General features: G+C 37.2%; 4 protein-coding genes across 5 annotated transcripts; 2 read left to right on the top strand and 2 right to left on the bottom strand.

The window, feature by feature from the left end:
- Positions 1–139: 139 nt before the first annotated feature.
- On the top strand, positions 140–4280 carry LOC139822263 (uncharacterized). The gene is made up of 3 exons (XM_071793880.1): positions 140–867; positions 1004–1232; positions 1557–4280. Exons 2-3 carry the CDS (start codon positions 1027–1029, stop codon positions 2695–2697), a joined length of 1347 nt encoding a protein of 448 aa, XP_071649981.1. The 5' UTR covers positions 140–867; positions 1004–1026; the 3' UTR covers positions 2698–4280.
- Positions 4281–5550: 1270 nt separating this feature from the next.
- On the top strand, positions 5551–13434 carry LOC139822046 (alpha-tocopherol transfer protein-like). 2 transcript variants are annotated; one of them, XM_071793562.1, is made up of 7 exons: positions 5551–5712; positions 8634–8858; positions 9156–9315; positions 9377–9438; positions 9743–9936; positions 12611–12824; positions 12917–13434. In XM_071793562.1, the coding sequence occupies exons 2-7, from the start codon at positions 8684–8686 to the stop codon at positions 13120–13122; spliced, it is 1011 nt and encodes a 336-aa protein (XP_071649663.1). In that variant the 5' UTR covers positions 5551–5712; positions 8634–8683; the 3' UTR covers positions 13123–13434. The 2 variants fall into 2 exon arrangements, with proteins under 2 accessions (XP_071649663.1, XP_071649662.1); XM_071793561.1 differs by having other exon boundaries at positions 5652–5811.
- On the bottom strand, positions 13322–16057 carry LOC139822044 (putative serine protease K12H4.7). The gene is made up of 10 exons (XM_071793560.1): positions 15771–16057; positions 15509–15690; positions 15247–15430; positions 15109–15157; positions 14912–15047; positions 14614–14680; positions 14336–14552; positions 14115–14247; positions 13711–13880; positions 13322–13624 (listed from the first exon to the last, which is right to left on the bottom strand). The coding sequence occupies exons 1-10, from the start codon at positions 15963–15965 to the stop codon at positions 13515–13517; spliced, it is 1443 nt and encodes a 480-aa protein (XP_071649661.1). The 5' UTR covers positions 15966–16057; the 3' UTR covers positions 13322–13514.
- Positions 16058–16307: 250 nt separating this feature from the next.
- Positions 16308–19631, bottom strand: LOC139822043 (uncharacterized). The gene is made up of 4 exons (XM_071793559.1): positions 18925–19631; positions 18085–18386; positions 17243–17776; positions 16308–17014 (listed from the first exon to the last, which is right to left on the bottom strand). The coding sequence occupies exons 1-4, from the start codon at positions 19309–19311 to the stop codon at positions 16618–16620; spliced, it is 1620 nt and encodes a 539-aa protein (XP_071649660.1). The 5' UTR covers positions 19312–19631; the 3' UTR covers positions 16308–16617.
- Positions 19632–20095: the final 464 nt, after the last annotated feature.

The following is a 20095-nucleotide window of genomic DNA, read 5'->3' as shown; positions in this document are numbered from 1 at the left end:
GTCGGAACCACCGGACTGGGCTGCTGCTGCTGCTGCCTGCTGCTGAGTGCTGACACCGAAGACCGAACGCGACCTGCGGTGTTGTGAAACAAGGGAACGCGCGAATCGGACCGCGTAAACGCGTTAATTTTCGTCACGACACGAGGCACGCACGCGTCAACGCGGGCTACTCCGGTCGCCGTCGCGGCGGCCTGAAAAACGGTCGTCAAACAATTCGTTTTTTTTTCCTGCGAGTCTTGAAGGTTGTATCGCGATTGCATCTCGGTCGTGAGGTATACTCCGTTTTGTGGCATCCGCAGGACCGGACAGCGAGGCCGGATAGCCCCGTGGCTTCGCGCTTCGGGCGCGTTTGCACCGTTCGATTTCGGAGCAGAGTCGAGTTACGGAGTCGCGCTTCAAAAGACAGAGGAGGAAATGACGAGAGTGTAGAGAGTGTAGCTTGAAAGAAAGAAGGTCATCGACCTTCCCATTTTGATTTACATGTTTTAAAAATTTATTTAAAGGCTGAATATATATCGATTCGAGGATTCACGAAGCTTTTGGTCATTTTCCTCATCGATGATGGTTCGAGTCGCTGGTACGCGTATCCGGAATTTGAACATGGTCGTCCAAGTGGTCTAGGACGATCGGTCTAACGCCTAGGACGGTTAGAGTTTTTACGACTGGCTGCCGTCGGCGTAGCTCGCCGCTCCAGTTGCGTCTCGAATTTGCCGAGTTGAAGAAATGTTGGTCGTCCCGCACCTCGCTCGCCTTGATCCGATTGTACACCGATAACAAAGAACATTTGGCATCCTGATTCCTGACCCTGGAGTACTCGTTCGATTTTGCGTTAGCCATTTATGAGCGATGAAAATTAAGGAAAGTCAGGTAAGCTCCTCGGCTCTTAAAGGTTCCTTTGAATACTTTGATCTGCGCGGGACAAAGACGTGGAACAGAGACGGGTTGTAAACACGTGCTATTGTGGTTTGTAGGTTATCCTAGGTTAGATTATCGTCTCTTGCAGGAAATCTTTCGGTCTCTTAAATTATGACAAAGAATTGCGAAAATATCACGAATGGCTTCAACGAGTCTAAATACGAGAAGCAGATGTATTACACGTGGTCTAGGACAAACACCTTCAACGGACACGAATTCAACCGAGTGCGAGTGCGAATATCCGACAATTTGGACGACAAAAATTGGGATAGTATAGTCAAAACACGCAGCAAGGAAGAATTTCCCGTGATTTATAGGTACTAATATTTTTTTTTATTTCAAGTAGGAATCATAATAAATTCTCAGATGAATAGCAAAAGAGCTTTATTGTTGCATGATACGTTAATGACATCTAACTTTAGACTACTTTAAAGATTTGATTTTGCTTCTTTTAATTTAATTCTTAACGACTTATTTAACTTACTGTTAATTAGAGCAGTAATGTATAATCAAACTTGTGAAATTGAAACTGAATTTAATTTGAACATACGCACACGCAGTTAGAGTTAACATGATTATTCGAGGACTAGAATGTGCGTTTGTCTTAAGGGTATAACGCTAAATGAAATTATCATTTGCAGTTGTGAAGATTCAATGTCCGACAGCAGCTCTGTGAATTTATGCGACATTCAGTGTAAACAATCAGCTAAAAGACCAATGGAAAATCAGGATATGGAAATTGAAGAGGCAAGGGGGCCTTCTCCCCTCATGATACTGGACAAGGCTAATGCGAGACAAAGACAATTCTCGGCTGCGAATAAAGGAAGCGAAATGCATGTAGAGGAATCGAAGGGCTCATTAGATTCAAATCAGAAGAACAACATCAGTTCAGATAAGAAAGACAACATCAGTTCAGATAGGAGAGACAACGTCAGTTCAGATAGGAGAGACAACATCAGTTCAGATAGGAGAGGTAAGGTCAGTTCAGATAGGAGAGACAACATTCGTTCAAATAGGAGAGACAACATCCGATCGTTTTCTTCGAATTATCTGTCGAAAATGTCTTGCTGCAAACGTTTAATGTTTCTACCATTGACTGTGATAGTCGTACTCTCGCTCGCGGTATACATGAGTGAGAGTCAGGATCGCAAACACAGCAGTGATTTTGCGAGCGCCGTGGTCGAATTGAAGCGGATTCATGGTCAAGATGCACTAATATTCGATCTGAGCAAATATCTTCTGTCTGATACACCTCGCTTGAAGATAATAACCCTCATCGGTGGTACGGGCGTTGGTAAATCGTACACGGTGGAGATCATAAAGAAAAATTTCCCGAGGAAATACTCTATTCGACAGTATTTCCCACCAATCAGGACTGGGTTCGAATTCAATATTCCTTTCTTACAGCCGGGTCTGATTATCATAGAAAACCTGAAGGAACGCGATTTGATGGACGTCGCAAAATTTTTTAAAAGGTATCAAGACACGTATAAAGATAAGCTCGTGACCATACTGGCAGTTTTTAATTTTGATGTAAGTTCATATCCAAGTATAAGGAAAATAGAGGACATTTTCTATGAAAATATTAGTAAAGATATCAGATTCTTTTATTATCTTCCTTTGGACGAGAACGCCTTATCGATGTGCATTATGGATGCAATAGTGGAGAGCGGGCTAACGCTCTCCGAAAATAAATTTGCTGCTGTTAAACGGAGTCTGATACAAAACAATGCCGGTTGTAAAAGGGCCTATAACAAGGTTCAGATATACGGTAGACAATAAAGAACGATCGTACATGGTCCTCATAAAGACTGATAAAGTGTTACTGTACTTTCTACGACTGAATTAACGAACGCCCGACTGTGTAGCACGTATCTCTTCTCCGCGTAACTGTTTCGATCACAATGTGTTACGATAATCTTAAGATTATATAGATAGTTCCTACTCTCTCTCTTGAGCGAATATATTTTCTAAGCATGAATATTTTTTGAAACGCGTTTCTAATGGGTTAATTATTTCGATATTTCGATAATTTAAAGAGATCGGACTGTGCCAATTTTATTAATGAAAGCCAGCTTGAACACGAATATGAGTTTACAGTTCGCTCGAGCGCATGATGAAATTTTCGTATGTATTACTTCTGGATTGTGGATATCGAAGACGAGCGGTGATTTTCGCGGATGATAATATGTGATGTCATATCGCTTACGTCCGGTAAAGCACGTAATCAGTATATAGTTACGCGCGATTAAGCGAGCTTACATGAATTAAGACTCTCGATACGTATGTGATATCGCGGGCTTTGAAACTTTCTTTCTGTAATTGCATTTGGATTCATAACGATTTGTGAGCGAGTAACTTAACATACGTTAAGTAACGACATATTATATCCGTACTATAAATGTTACGTTGTTACCACTGATTAATCTTATGCAACTGAAAAGTCGCTCGATTATATTTCGCGTTTTTCCTTCCGCCCTCTTAGCTGTAAGTAATTGTTTCTAGGTAAACGTAAATCCAATGTTTTCCAAGACGTGAAAGAAAGAATTTCTTTCGATTACGTATAGTCACCGTTCTAACGGATAGGAATAAGTAAAATAGGAGTAAGTTGAAAAAGAATTAAGTGCCAAATTGTATCTTGAAAATGCCTTGAAAACTACTTATAGAATATTTTACTTATATTTTATGTTAGAAATCCGATAAATCTGATTATAGTCAGAATGGATTTTATTTAGTGCCTTCAATTTGTATAAAACTTCTGATTTTAGGATACAATTCTCTTAGGCCGGTATTCATAGTTTTATATTTAAGACCATTTTAAATACAGGCGGGTTTTTTCGAATTCCCTCGGTCCTGAGGGAGATTACGTGTCTTCTACTCAAAGGTAATTTGACACAAACAACTCTGAGCCCAATATGTATAGTTTCAATCAATCTCTTTTCCTTCGACCATTTTCACTATGCAATAATTCTCTTAAACGGATTATTAATCCATTGGCACTTTAAGCCTTATATAGCTTCACTACCCATTAAAATTGGCATTCCATCTCTTAAGCGAGGTATATGTGGGATGATTATTACGTTATTATAATATTATAATAATATTATAATATAATAAGTTTTAATATTTCTGTAAAGTAAAAGTTTTCGGGCGTAAAAGTATAGAGAGATGGGGAGAAAGCGTTTAAAGTACTGAGTTGCGTGTGACAATATCACTGGAGATTACCCTTATATTTAATGATTCTTCTACATGTTGCAAGTTGCGGGCGACGAATGCGGAAATGAATTAAATATTTTATAAATGACTTTGTACACATTAGCATTTTTAGTACTTTTCTATAATATACGAGATTATTTAATCATCAAGACTTGATCTTAATCTTCGTTACAGTCCACTCATTTTTCCCTTAATTAAGCCCACATTTTATGATTTCCTCATGACGCAACTTAAAGACGGATCAATCAATGTTAGAGTTTTCGCTTCGCGACGTTACGTCTGCAGGATAAAAAAAAAGTATCTCTCATTTACCTCTTACGTGCACCGATGAGATGTGACGCAACTAGTCAGAAGTTACGTCCTGTAACACGCAAAGACTATGTATATTACATCGCGGCACTTACAAAATTCGCCCCCTTTACTTCGCTTCTCCGTGACGGGAAATAGAAAGTTCATGTATGTATATGTTCATGAAAATGCGCGATTAGTTTATTATAGCAATTACGGCGCTCTTTCCCCCGTGAAAACCGCGAAATTGGAGAACCTGGAGAGCGTTTCCTATATTCGTCGCGGAACGGTACTTGCTCGACTCGACTTTTTTTTTAACGATTCGCTAAGATCGTGGCGACACTGACATCCTGCGCGCAACGCACGCCAACGCACGATAGCTGCCCCTTTCGCCGCTGAGGTGCCACCGAAGATAAACGCGAATGACGAATGAAGATAGACTCGACAATTTTCAGCTTGGTTACCGAACATTATTTTTTACATCCGTTTAGATGACACGGATAATAGCTGTTTTTCCCGTCATCAAGTTAATTTTGTTTCAAATTAATTCTGTATTTTTGCTCTACGAGAAACAATAAAATTGAGCTCTTTTCGAGCGTGATCACTTAGGTCAATGTTTGCTATTGTATGCAAATTTATTTCCAGGCAATCGGCCGACTAACTTTTTTAAGCTGCTCGTAAACTTCATTTCTGATTTTGCATTTTGCAACTTTTTTTTTATTTTGCAGCACATCCACGTGTAACATTATTGCAAGACGTTAAAACGTTTTGGTTTGATTGTAAAAACTTTTGCTGCACGGAAACATATATTTATCTCAATTAGAGCAAATAAACTTTGCAAAGTACGAAGTACAAGACCTTCGCATGAGATTCACCTTCAACCGACCGGTTGAACCGGATATATCTACCTACGATCGAGTCGGCGAGAAGACGATCGGCGTCCGGAACCAGATCGAGGGTACAAACCGGGGGTCATTACGAAACCGATAGTATCGCGCATACGTATCTATAAAAGAGGGTAGAAGACGAGCGAGACTAGCACAGTCTACGAGTTTACCTTCGGCGGGACGTTTACGGGAAAGTTGTATTTTACGTTCAATTCGTACGTTGGGAACAAAGGCGAGGTCGCCTTCTTGTACCCCGAAGGACTCGCGGGCAACCGCGAGGACACCGCTCGTTCGCGATTGGAAAAGAGTGGAGGAAGGGCAACGCGCTGGAAATTATAAAAGAGCGATTGACCAGCAAGAGTGGGGCAGTCGCTTCCAAGTGTGTACCTGAGGCACCACGATCGGAGTACGTTTATACATATTATAGGATACCTTTATAAGATTGTGCTTAAGACATAGATCTCCGCAGCTTCGATTTCGCGCGGTTCCTCAAGAAGCAAATTGAGTAAGCGTGAAAGTAGAATTTTTCGAATTAATTTGCGTAGCACGTACTTACATTTAGCATATTTTATTCTTAATCCAAGTCTTTTCTATAGAGGTTGCTTATTTTTTCTCATAGATGCTGAATGAAATTTCAGTGTCTATATTTAAAAATTTTTTTTAGTTGCAAACATAAAAACTTTTAAGAAACTTAGTTTTGGAAATGGAAATATAGTAGGTAAGAATTTCACTTTAATTTGCTTCATCAGAATCTGACACGCTTTTGTTTAATAACCAAGAACGCTTAACGCCATGGCATTTTGTTTTAAAGGTAAAAAAAAAGATAAAATGCAAATTGACAAAAAATTTGACTACCTTTTATTTCGCACATTTTAGTTTGATGCTTTTACATTGGCTTTTATATTTAACCCTACGTTACTCATGTGAGGTGTAAAATATACCGCAGTTTTAGAAATCTACTAAATTCGCAGAATAAAGTTTTTTTACAAATCAAATACTGCACAAATTGGTTCCTAATTAAAAAGGAACTTTTACACTTATTTTTATGTAAAAGATATATTGAATGTTATCAATTTTTATTTAATTGCAAATCGTCATAGAGAACAATAAGAATTGGGATATAATGTTGGAGTGTAAAATACATCCCATACGAATATATAACGTTGAAGAAACTATACATGAGTAATGTAGGGTTAACGCATATTAAATTACAAATTTATAACCACGAACATTTTTGTTGATAAGTGAAATTTCTCTCTTATTGAAGGATGGAAATCGTGCGCATGTAATATCAATATTAACATTTTAGCCATAATCGTAAATTATATCACGCGAAAGGGTTGAAAGTAATCAATTATACGGCGACAACATAACGACATTGTCTGTGACGTCTGCATCGAGTTCTCTAATCACGTTCGCCAGAATAATTTGTCGAATCGATTAACGCCGCGCGAATTTCAATCGCAATCTTCGGAGCATCTTGTCCCGTCCTTGGTCGCAAAGGCCGATGTTACTAAAGGTCGAAAATACGGAACGCATTCGCGGAATCGTCATTGGCGCAAATCGGCATTTTGATGGAAATTCGAGCTCGTGAAGAAGAGCGCGCGGGATTCGGCATGTCGTCGCTCATTTAGACGTACACAATAACATTAACTGATCGTAAACACCGTGACCTAATCCTCGTAATACACGAAGGCAGGCCGTAACGGTTACATGATCGTATCGTAATAACGAGCGGTAAACTCTCTTCTTACGGGCCGAGATGAAAACGAAAAGATGAATATAAGTACCGGCGTGATGTAATCAACGTAATATATTCTCGTATGAAAAAAGAAGCTCTTACGCGCGCACTCGACGGGGCTCGGAGAGATGAAAGCTCGCGAGCGGTAACGCGATAAGTGGCACTTTCTACGCGGAAGACACAGTATACCCTTAACCGACTCTATCATAATCCTAATACAGCATGCTTTGTGCGTGGCTGTTGCGATTACGTTTCATCGACGTAAGACGAACACGGATACGACACCGATATAACGTAAGATACGGCGATTCAATGTGATTGCCACTTTTCTTTTTTTTTATTTATTAAGAGCTGTCTTGAAATCCGACGTGTATCTCGATACAATCACATGCTTGCCGGCCCCGAAGCTTTTTATCTCAGACTCCATTCTTCAAACGGTGACGTAACATTGCGGATATTACGTATTCTTTACGTTAAGATTTTTGTGGATCTAGTTTGCGATACATAAAGGTGATATTGCAACAGAGTTATACAACCCTAATTATATACCTTTGCTCCGATATGCGAAGGTCCACGCTTGGAGAAGTAGAAGGGAGTGATCGAGACAAGAAAGAAATTAAGAAATACATTTCTTTCGGTAACGTAAACGCATAGAGGAGAAAAAGCAAACAGCTACATCCATTGTGAAATGGTTCTCGGTTCTCGCCAGGAGACAGACTGCGTATACCAATTTGTTAGAGACGTCTCATTCTCTCGGCTTTTTTCCACTTGCTTCGCGTCACGGCGGAAAAATGGGGTTGTTCGCCATTGTAATAAATGTCTGGAAACGACGTAATTGTGAAGCGGGACAGGTAAATTAACGTGACGAGATGATAATGACAATTCTCCCGGGAGCGACGCGGCATTTTGTTTCGGCGAACAAAGATAGGTGAACAACTGACTCCGCATTGCATAATCGGAGAAAGCGATTGCGAAACGGGCCGGTGCACACACAGGCTGACTCAAGCACGTGGATTAAGCGCGATGCTAATCGTTATGTCATAAACTGACGAAAGGTCCGAGACCTCTCGACGTTCGATCGGCCGGGCGACGTAATCGATACACTCTCTTCCAAAGAAGTGAAAGAGACGAGCGCACTTCGTCTTCACGCCTTCGCCGTGGTCCACCGCGACTTTGAACGGAAACTGTGTTAGCCGGTCATTAAACGGTATCGTCCGACGCGTCGCGACGGTTTGAAAGAAAGTGAACCACGTCTCGTCACGCTTGCATAATTAAATCGAAAATTATTACGAGAAGATAAATGGGAACAAACTCTCGTTAAATACCTAAAAATACGCTTAATGCAAAATTCCGAAAGAGGGATCATTATGTATTTTATTAAGAATTTACAACGTACAAACATATCCAGCAAATTAAAAAATTTATATTTTTTTAATTAAACAGATATTTTGTTATTTTCCTTATTCGTATTTTATCTTTTCGAAATAACTGTTGAGAGATGTAATTTTTATAAAACTCGAAAATCACACGGTTTCAAAATTTCTGAAGAATATGTAAAAATGACACAATGTCTCAAAAAATTTCAGATCTCTGGAAATTTAAGTAAATCACTTGACATCTTTCGAACAAAAGCAAGATGGGAGCAGTCGAATGGGCAGTCGATGAGGACAATTATGAGTGCACTCTCTCGTCGGAGACGCAGAAGATAGCGAAGGAAGAGCTTAGGGAGGACAAGAACACCAGAGATCAGGCTCTCGAGCAGATGCGCAATTGGATCAGGATGAATCCGCGCATTCAGAATTGCCGTCTCGGTGAGGCTATATCATTAAATGACAATCAACGTGAATATTACGCGTAGAGATAATTTACGTCTTGCCAAATCTAACATTTATGAAAACCGCAATAATTTAACTAACCATATTTAAACTAAACAGCGGTTACTTTAAAATAGTAATTAAGTGCCTTTAAATAGCCGTAATGACTTCACGATTTTGTAAGACTCGAAGGGATTCGCCTTGTAGAAATTTTAACGAGCAGTATCGAGCCTGCAATTCCATACGGTATGTATCGATAATTAGGCGCTTGGCTAATTTATCGTCTTTCATTAGATGCACGATTCTTACTAAGATTTTTGCGATGCAAAAAATTTAATGTCCCGATGGCTCAGGAGGCCATTGAAAGATACCTGCTGCTCCGTCAGGTGTATCGACAGGCATTCCATAATTTGGACATTACAGAAACGAATATGGCGGAATTACTATCAATGGGGTGGGTATTTTTTTTTTATTTCCGTTAACGCTGGAACTCCGTTTGTGATCTCTTCTTTCAGATATCTCTTCGCTGCACCTGGTCGCGATGCGAAAGGCCGTCGTGTTATAATCGCTAGACCAGGTAAAAGTTTGTTACTTTTTATGTACGCTTGAATGTTATTATATATGTTATTATAAAGTAATTGAAAAATTGCAAATTCCTAAATTCTGGGTGTTTTCCGTTAATTTGTTTTCTTGCAATAGAGTATTCATCATATAATTATTTCGTTGCCAAGAGCAAAAATCTTTAGAAAGTAATAAAGATATTTCATGACGTAATTCTGTTATGAGAAATACCTGGGTCTATACGAAATGATTTTCGGCGCGCTTCCCCTCCGTCGCGTTTGCCCCACTTACTAATCTCGTACATGCAATTTCCGTTTAAGGCGTATTTGATCCTCACAAATACACGAACGTGGATATGTGTAAGATCCATGCCATCACTTACGAGGCATTGATGGAGGATGAGGAGAATCAAGTGCGTGGCTTCGTGCATTTCGCCGATGGTGCCGGCGTCAGTTTCCCTCATCTGACGCTTTTCACTCCCAAAGAAGCAGTGCGCATCGTGAAGAACGGCGAGGTAAGATTAAATACTGCGCAATTCATGAATGTATAACAGTAGAAAATTAATGGGTGAAGTAAAATTTTTGGATTTAAATTAATAAATTTAATAAAAGGAAGCATCCAAACTTATTAATTTCTCATTCGCTTTTTTACTTGCAAATTCTTTCTAATTGGACAGCTATTACATAAATTTACTTAAACGTTGTGAAATCAAATACAGATCTTTAAATATTTACGCCTGTCCGTCATATTTGATATTATTTCGTCATTTTAAAATCTCATCTAAAATTCTTCATGGATATTTACCTCATTTGATTTCAATTATGCTAATGTATTCTACAAATAATTTTTTGTTTTTGCTGTATATTTTATTTAATCAAGAAACTGATTATGTTTAAAATTGCCGCAAAACGGCGTTTCGTTTCATTGAAGCATAATTGATTCAGCTGCGAGTCTGAAGGACGACGTCACGTAACAAAATTTCATCACGTTCTCAAAATATGAACATAAAAACCGGTTTTTTAGTGTGACACTTTTGTCTATTAGAGTCTAGTTAAAAGCCTATTTAAAAGTTGTATTCAAGAGTCTTTTTAAGAAAGGCAGAATGAGGTTTATTTTTAAATAAGAAAAATAGTATCAGAGAGAATGAAAATAAGTGTCTACTAACAAACTATTGAAACGTAAGTTGTTAATTGCACTGGCAAATTAATCAGTCATAGAAATATATACATACATTCGCATAAATATTTTATTGTTTAACTAACACTAAGATCCTCTTAGAAAAACCATATAGAAAAGTTTTACAAAATTAAATCCAATTTCATTGGTTTTTTCGCGATGCTGGGTTGATTCGCTCATTATACACTGTGCTTAGTTCACGTTGTGGTTTGTCCTAGTAAGTGTACCTGCGGTTTGTACTTATGCCGCGAGTGAAATTATATTTCGAAATCTTATATCACTTATAAATAATAATAAAAAATTATAAAGTATGAATTCAAATTTCACAGATTTCATGAAAATAAATTCAGATTTCGTAATTTATACTCAAGAATCTACAATCTTTTTATATTCTTTTATATTCTTTATTCAAACAAGTTTTTTTCGTTTAACGCAATTTATATCTGATTTCAAGGTTATGACTCTTACTTATATACAAGTATATAAGTCTTTATTTAACATTTCTTTTTTTTCTGTGTACTCATATTATTAGTGATGCCGCGATACGAGACGAGACGAGACGGGACGAGACGAGACTTTGTCAAATTCTCGTCTCGTCTCGAAAAATCTCGTAATTCGATAATAAAATTTCCTGCCGTTTAATCCTTATTTCTATTAATAAATGTAATAATTACCTAATCTAAATATATTTACTACTCATATAATATGGGACCCATATAATATTGAAAGTTATGCAGTTAATTTGGAGTTGCAACTTCAGAAAAATCTGAAGCCAAGAAAGCCATAAGAGAAATTCCCTTATGGAATTCTGACATTGGCGTAGTATTTATAATAAATAAACTGTTTAAAATAAACGACTGTATAAGAAATTACTTATGTTTAGGGTTATTCCTCGAGTTGTGTATGCTTTCTTGAGTATTACGTGGCCCTTATTTACCTTTTTTCTATAAAACTGCGAGGGTTTATTTCAATGATGAAGAAAAAACCATTTTTTATTCAGATATATCGAAAATCTCGACGAGATTCTCGTCTCGTCTCGTCTCGTCTCGTCTCGTCTCGACGAGAAATTTGTCGTATCGATGACATCACTATTAATTATTATCATTGTTCACGTACATGATAAACACAAAAATTCAATCACGCAACAAAACTCAACAGTAGCTGAGTTGTGAAACTTAATGGAGTGCTTGCCTTGTGTGTTTATATACGAATGTACAATTACGACTTTGATCTTTAATCTCTATTTGTTTGAAGCTTGCAATTTTATATAATTATGTAAAATCTTATACAAAATTTAATGTAAGCTTGATTTCTTATCAATTAAATGTTTATCGCTTTTTTATATGTTCTGTGTATGTATAATCAAATTTTGAACTCATAAACTGTCTATATAAACATTAAGCAACATACATAAATATAAATCATTATTTTAAATTTTATTTTAATTTATAACACTTTTAATTTATAACACTGTCACTATAATAAGTTATGCATGATAAACTAAAGAAGAAAATTAGTTTATCAAAAATAAATTAATTGAATTGCCAAAATTAATAATACAGAAACGATATCACGGGCACTTTTAAATATTTACTGTTGTGTAGTGTAGCTATTTAAAAGTTTTTTCTTCTTAAACATTGATTATCTGTTAAAGATCATCTCTGACTAAACGCGGATATACAAATAGAATTGATATCTCGATAGATTGATCAGGTAGAGATAACAATGCTAGTAAAAAGAAAACTCGTGTTTCTTTTTTTCTATACGAACCGAAATATGAATCTAATTGGAACGATAGTGTATAAAAAAAAAGAACTTTAAATTAATTTCTATCATCAGCGTTTTTAAACAAGAAATACGGAAATTGTCTGTTTTTATCGGTGTATTTCAATCGCGCGTTTCCGCAATCTCGAAGAGGGAATCGTATATATGTACATACATATATAGTAAAATAATCTAATAAATAACATAATAAATAAATAGCACGACAAAAAATAATGGTTTGCTTCCAGCGTACCGTACCGATGCGACACAAAGAAGTTCATGGGATCAACGCGCATCCCTCCCTGAAATTTGCCCTGGACTTCGGGATGTCGTTGATCTCCGAGAAGATCAGGAATCGCGTGAAGCTATACACGAGCCTCGAGGACGCAATTAACAGCAAGCTAGACGTGAGCATGTTGCCCAAGGAATACGGCGGTACTATCCCGATGAAGGAGATGATCGGTAATTCACCTAGATTGCAATCTCTTCGAACATTATACGTTGCTCCGTCACGAAAAAAAAAGATAATGAACTAAACTTTCTTTTCGATGCAGATCTATGGCGGGATGAATTAATAAAATTGAAACCGACATTAGTGAACAATGATAAGATGAATGTCTACCTCGAGCTATACTCGGAGAAGGCGCGGGAAGGCGCGGTTTCCGCATTGAAGCAAGGATTCGGTTGTTCCAGCGTGGGATCCAACGACACCACGATGTGCGGCATAAGCGGTTCTTTCAGGAAACTCGAGGTCGATTGATATTTCAAATAATCCTTACTTAAACTTCTTTGCTTACGTTTTCTATCTAGAGATAAGCGGCACGGGGGATCACGAGTTACAGATTTACTTTGGAAATCACACGGAACTTTAGGTTAGCCCTGGTATTTAAAGGATGTAATTTTATTTTTGTATTATGTACGTAACAATACGCAATGCAGTATAACTGTGTATTGCTGTGTGTGTTTGATGTGTATTATTTATAATTGCACTATGAACATATATACATATATCAAGCGTTGTACATAATTTTTTTTGTTAATACCTTACAATTAATAAACAGCCAAAAACGTGGCTCCGTTTATTCGTTGGTTTATACCTCCTGTTCTGAGAATCGTCAACGAACGTACTCGTGAGAAGTTCGACAATAACATTTATGAGGAAATCCACTTGCCAATTATGTCGCGAACTCTTGCTCTAGCTTTCTTCAAGTCATCCGTGTCCGTGTCTACGTCGCTGTACATATCGCGGCAGTGCGAAGATCCTTCATTAAAGTAATACATCGTATTATCTTCTCGTGCTAGAAATATACGAAGTTCTAATGTGCATTGTAATACATCGCTTAATTACCTTTAATGACAATAGCGGGCGAAGAAGCGTTTAAATCCTCGAGCACCGACAACGGATGCCACGGATCGATATCGCCGTTCGTGAAAATGACGTTGTGTAAATCCGGTAGCTGTCCTCCGTACATTATATTCGTCCTTCTCACCCGTGAATCTAATGTCTCCTCACTGTAGCTAAAATCGCTCAGCGTTATCGTTTCCCACAATTAAAAACAATTAAAAATAAATTCGATACTTCTTTCGACAAATAATTTGGTACGACAAAAACCGTTTCACATTTGAAGAACGTGTTGTGAAGAAATATCTTGGTGCGTACCAGGCACCACACCATTTGCGCAAATTATGAATATGGAAATAAATAATATTTAAGCGAGAAAGATATTGGGTCGTCATTTTTTAAGTACTTACTAATCGCCATACAAATCGTTACACAGATTGATGTAATAATCTAACGGAAACAGCGTTCCAAAGATTGATTTATCTGAGCTCGTCGTCTGATAGTAACCGTATTCCGTGCAAGTCTGATGATACCACTGTCTCACTGTACAATAAAAATCATCCCTTCTTGTACAACGCGTCTCATATAATGTGCTATTTAATTTATTCTTTTATTAATTATCTCAACTCACTGATACTCGTGGCTGCCGGCGAGTCCCATGAAATCTCTCGATACTTCTTCACGAAATTATTATAATTTACATCGTAACACTTGTCCTGAGTCGAGAAGACATGCGCCAGTCTCTGTAGGGGACTGCCTAAATGCGCCGCCGTCATATTGTTACACAACGCTGCGATTTTCGTTTGACCGTTCTCTATATTGTCATACTGAACGATTCCGGCAAACAGCTAAAGTTCAAATAAAAATGAATAGCAAGACAGATAAAGCAACGCCCATTAATCCACGTACCTCCGCCAACGTATTCAAGAAGTAACCAAGATCACCAGCAGAGTTTACGTCAGGCACGTCGCACAAGCTAAAGTCGATATTAGTAATTAGAAATTAATAAATAATAAACAATTATTTCCAATTAATATTAATAAAATTAGTATTAACTTCGACGCGGTCGTATAATAAAATAAAGAGAAAAAATGTATAGATAGAATAATTAATTGGAAATAATTAATATGTATTTTTGGTTGTGGAAATAATTATAATTTAATTTATTGGAAATAATTAACAAATCACGCGTGAATTTAAAGCTTACTTGAAAAGAGATTTAAGCTTATCTGGACCTTCTTGCTTGGCCAATAATTCCTCTACTGATACGAATGCAGTTTTAACACTCTCAGTGCACTTTTCACTGTGCGTGCCGAGCGATTTCGTCACGACCTCGTAGTACTCTATGAAATCAAGCGTTCTTACCGATATTCTTAGAAAATATTTGTCGATAAAATAATTTACCGTAAAAATCAGCCTTCGCCTGAATCGGAGCGCTGCTGGCTAAGGCGCCCTGTGAAAAATATTCTTTTCTATTTTATTTCTCCGCTATTTTTAAAGATAAAAATATATATAAATAAAAATATAGCGCAAAAACGATACTTGGATGAGATGAGGGTATTTGAGACGTGCCCACGCCGCCATGTTTCCAGCGTAAGAACCACCGAATACTATTACGATACTCTTTTCTAAATCCTTCTCCTTCTTTTTCGTTTCGATGAAATAAGCAAGATCCGCGAGCGCCTGATCGGCGTTCAAGTACTGCAAGTTCTCCGTGCTAGTATCCCTAAATTCGTTTCGTGCAATATCGGTTTAGAAAGTCGGCTCTAAATTTCAGACAATGAAAAAGCTATGGAATATATACTTCGTTGGCTTGCTCTCTCCGTAGAATCGATGTTCGGTGTAATACATCAAGCCGTGGTATTTCACGCCGATTTCGTACATCAGTCCAGTTTGCAAAAACCCGTCCGTTATCGCCCATTCCCCACCGATCATAATCAGAATAGGCCCACCTTTCTTTAGAAACGCGGAATTTTCTTTGTAACGCTATAGAACAATGGACAAGTATTAATTAAAAAAAATAATGTTTTAAAGCAAGATTGGCTGACGATAATAATTATAGTTACCATCGACCAAGTGCGATTGTCGCGATGGTTGAAATGATCAAGGGGTTGGGTGATCCAACCCTCAGTTATAATATCAGCATATTCTTTTAACGGCTTTGGCTCCTCCAAGCCTTGAAAAGTGAATCCGCGAAAACCCACCCCATTTACGAGGGGATGGACCGAGCACAAAACAAGCAATACGCTTAATACGATCATGACCTGTTTCTCTTTGCAATTGCACAGCAGAGAACGTTTCCGTTTATCTTTCAAAGCACACTAGATACACGCCAAAATGTGACTGATTAATACTTACCATTTTCCTCAATCATGACCAGCGGTACGAACCGATACGATATCTCCCATCAACGACCGATAATGCCGACATTTATTGCATTACTTTTATTACGGGAAATGGAAAACAATATACTTTGATTAAAATAACTGCGAGCGAAAATAATCCGATGATTACGGAATGTCTATCGATTAAAACGTCTGATTGCTTGGCAAACACGGATGTGTATCCTTATCGATATCGCGATAAGAGGTGTCACGAGTAAGTACACGATTTACGTAACATATATTTCAAACAAAAATATTTTATCTACAACATCTCGTAGATGGAACTGAATCAGTTCAGTCAGAACTATTGTACAAACAGAATCGTAATAGTTACGTAAAAAAATACTTCATTATTCAACGATAGCAATGATATAAAAAATTATCCTTTTGTTTATTTGAGATCGTCGCTTCGATAAGATTATCTTTTAGGTATTAGGATTACAGCCGCTCGACACATCTTTACAGCCTGCACAAAAGCTTTGGATTCTTTTTTCGGGAACATCTCTTTAAATACTTCTTCCTTTCGGATCTACATCTCGTCTGATTTTTTAGTGTTTTCTTCTAATGACTTTTTACTTTTCTTGTCTTTCTTTCGAGATTTCTTTTTACGCCTTTTAGGAGAGCGACCGTTGGACGCGTCTTCCTTATTCTGATCTTCGTTGTCACGAAGTCTCTTACGATCTGATCGGTAACCCTTCTTCTTAGACGATATTTTGATCTTAGAACTTCTCACGCTTGATTTTACACTTCTCCTCTGTTTTTGATCGCTCGACAATCTTTGCGATTGTTTCCGTTTCGTGGAATGGGGATGTTCCGTCTCTGAATCTTTCGTGCGATCCAAGTCAGTCTCTGGCGATTTGGACCATCTCCAGTTGCGATCTTTCTCGCCGTCATCTCGATCGGATTCTTCCCATTCGGATTTACTTCTAACAAATAAATGAAAATAGAATTAAATAACGACACTTGCATTCAATTTATTTTTTAATCCGTTTTTTTACATTAACGGTGTCTTTTCGCAATTATTATTCTGCATCGCGTTAAATTAAAAACTCTATCAACGCCTTATCTTCATGATATATGATGTGATAAAGATGAAAGTTTTGTCTACAAGATATGATTTTGATATCTAGTACAGAGTAAATAATAACACAAACCTATGTTCGCTTCGCTTGCTGTTATTCGAGTCTTGTGGTTTGTTCTTTGGCCGTCGGGAACTCTTGATGTTGTACCTGCTGTGCGGATTTTTGAGGGTGTGAAGAAAATTGCAGAATTTACTGCCCTTCGGGCACTCGAGTATGCCGCAAACGGCATTTCTCCAGGATATCATGTTGACGAACTCGCAGTTGAGTTGCTTGCCGCCGTACCAACGTCCCTTCAGGTTCCTCCAAGCTCTAGCCGCCTCTCTCTCCGTGTAATATTCAACGTACAAATTACCGCGCAAATGAATCTCCCTATTGCGGCAACACTTGAGGGTCTTAATCCTGCCAAACGACTCCAATTCGCCTATCACATCCTCATAAAACTCGTGATAGTGACGCAGCATTTCCGAACTCTCGAACTCGAGCGCCACGTCGGTGTCGTATTCCGCTGAATTCTTCTCGAGAGAAAAGTGTGAATAAAATCCAGGTATCATGATCACTTTGCTCAAAAAGATTCTACGATGATTCTTGGAGCACGCGTTTCCATACCTGAAATAAAAATCAATTACGGATAAATATGGGTTTTGAAAATAAAGATAAAAATACAATTTTGACTAAAGTTGATTTTAGTTTGGATAAAAATTTCAATCCTAAATCCCAATTTATTTTGATTTAGTTCAGTTTAATTTTAATTTAATAATTTTCAACAATTTTTAGCTTCAAGCGAAAAATTTTTGAAGCTTGCAAAAGACACAATAAAGTCATTCTTATCGCTTCAATATATTCAGAATTGTTATGAATAATTAACAAATCATAATATTATCATATCATGTGTAAATATCTCTATCTGTACTAACCGGCAAGCACCTGTTTTCGTAAAAAATGGGCAGAGTATCTTGGTAGGCTGATTGTCGACGACGTCGCGCAAAGCTTCGGGCGTTTTCACTCCGTTATCGATGTAATCGTCGATCTCCTTCTGCAATTGTTCTTGTTTACGAAGTAGCTCCTCGTGCTGTTTCCTTTCCTCCTCTTTTTTCTTTAAAAATGCCGCACGCTTTGCCTCGAATTCTTCGCGTATCTTCATCTCTTGCTCACGTTTCTCCTGCTCTTCCTTCGCTATCTGTTCCTGAAGAACTTGCCACTTTTTCTGTGCTCTTATCTGGACAATTAAGAAACATTAGTCAATTATTCGAATTACAAGCTTACTATATTAATACTTTATTTATTTGCAAAAATAATACTTTTCTATATTTATTTCATACTATATATGTTTTATATTATTTATTTTATAAACATAAGTTATTTTTTTATTATTTTTACATGTTGAAGAAATAAATGTTTTGCGATTTGGTATAATTTTACGCATGATTCAGAATTTCAGATAATGATTATAAACGTACAATAGATGTTATATCGATTGCCATACAATATATGTTATTCAGGTATATTGTATAAAAAATAAAAACATATACAGATCTATATCTTTTTGGCTAACCTAATTCCAAAATATGCAAAAAGAATATTCATCATTGAATCTAAGTGAATTATATTTATTATAACAGAAATTTAATTATCAAGATGTTAGAAATTGAACACGAAGAAGCTAATGAAGCTATAATAAGAAAAGATTAGAGGCCAATAAAAAAATTATCGGCTAAGAAAATATGTAATTGATATAAGACAACTATTATATTTACTTCTTCTTCCAGCCAGAGCCTCTCTCGTTCCGCACGTTCCTTTTGTTCCTGCGCTTCTTTATCTTGCCTCTGCTTCTCTTCTTCCGCGCAGAAATTCAAATATGCCATATTGTTTTCGAGTGCTGCCCTCAAACGTTCTTTATTGGCATCACGTTCCTGTGCGATTGACCGTCGTATACGCCTGCGACGCTCCTTCTTCGCGATGCGACGCCATTCCTTATGAGCGAGCTTTATCGAACGACCCTCTTCCATCCTCAGGAACAGCACGAAGTACGATCGACAACATACGAAGCACTCAAAGATGATCACGTTGAAATGAGCCTGCGGCCGACCATCAACATTGGTGTTGTACGACGATGTCCGAGGTCCGACGATGTCTGACGCCATATTGATCTCCAAACAATATCAATGATGTGATCGTCGGTACACGTCCTGAAACGGAAAGATGCTGAAGAATTATATAAAAGTTAATCGAAGAATATTACTTGTGACATCGACACTTGGTGCACGAGTTTTTAAATTCTGTATTAATTTTTTATTTTAGGGACCATGGTTCTATGCTAAATTTAGCGTTTACACATGTTGCTAAATATCGATATTATCGAATATTTGATAATTTGATAATATTATATTACTTGTGTGTTATTGAATATGAAATGACTTCTATAATATAAATTATAATGTATGTGGAAATAAAAATATCATTTGCAAATGCGTTCACAGTCACACCAAGAGATGGCGCTACCGTGTTCATTCGCGAATCGAATTTCATATAGTTGAAAAATGATACATGACATTTTTATCACCAATATCGGCAATTATCATTGTATAGGATCTACGAAAAGAGCTCACAAACATCAGTGAACACTCGAGACCAAATGCAACCAATAATGTTTAATGTCTTAAATAATCGAGATTACCGGCAAACGAATAATTTCTGCGAAAAAATTGAATATTTTTAAACAACGTTATACAAAAGTTTCTTTCCGTTATTTACTTTACGGAATATAATATGATTGATGATCTTATGATGATTAGCAAACTCATTATTTTAGACATCTTAAAAAGAATTGTTAACATAGAATGCCTGACATGACAAACCGCGTAATTATATTATATAATAAATATTGTTACTAAAGACTATATATAAAATATATAAATACTTTTATAA

Source organism: Temnothorax longispinosus, chromosome 11 (genome assembly GCF_030848805.1).
Source record: "Temnothorax longispinosus isolate EJ_2023e chromosome 11, Tlon_JGU_v1, whole genome shotgun sequence".
Taxonomy (NCBI): domain Eukaryota; kingdom Metazoa; phylum Arthropoda; class Insecta; order Hymenoptera; family Formicidae; genus Temnothorax; species Temnothorax longispinosus.
The sequence above is the reverse complement of the archived record's forward strand: the minus strand, read 5'-3'. Positions and strand labels throughout refer to the sequence as shown.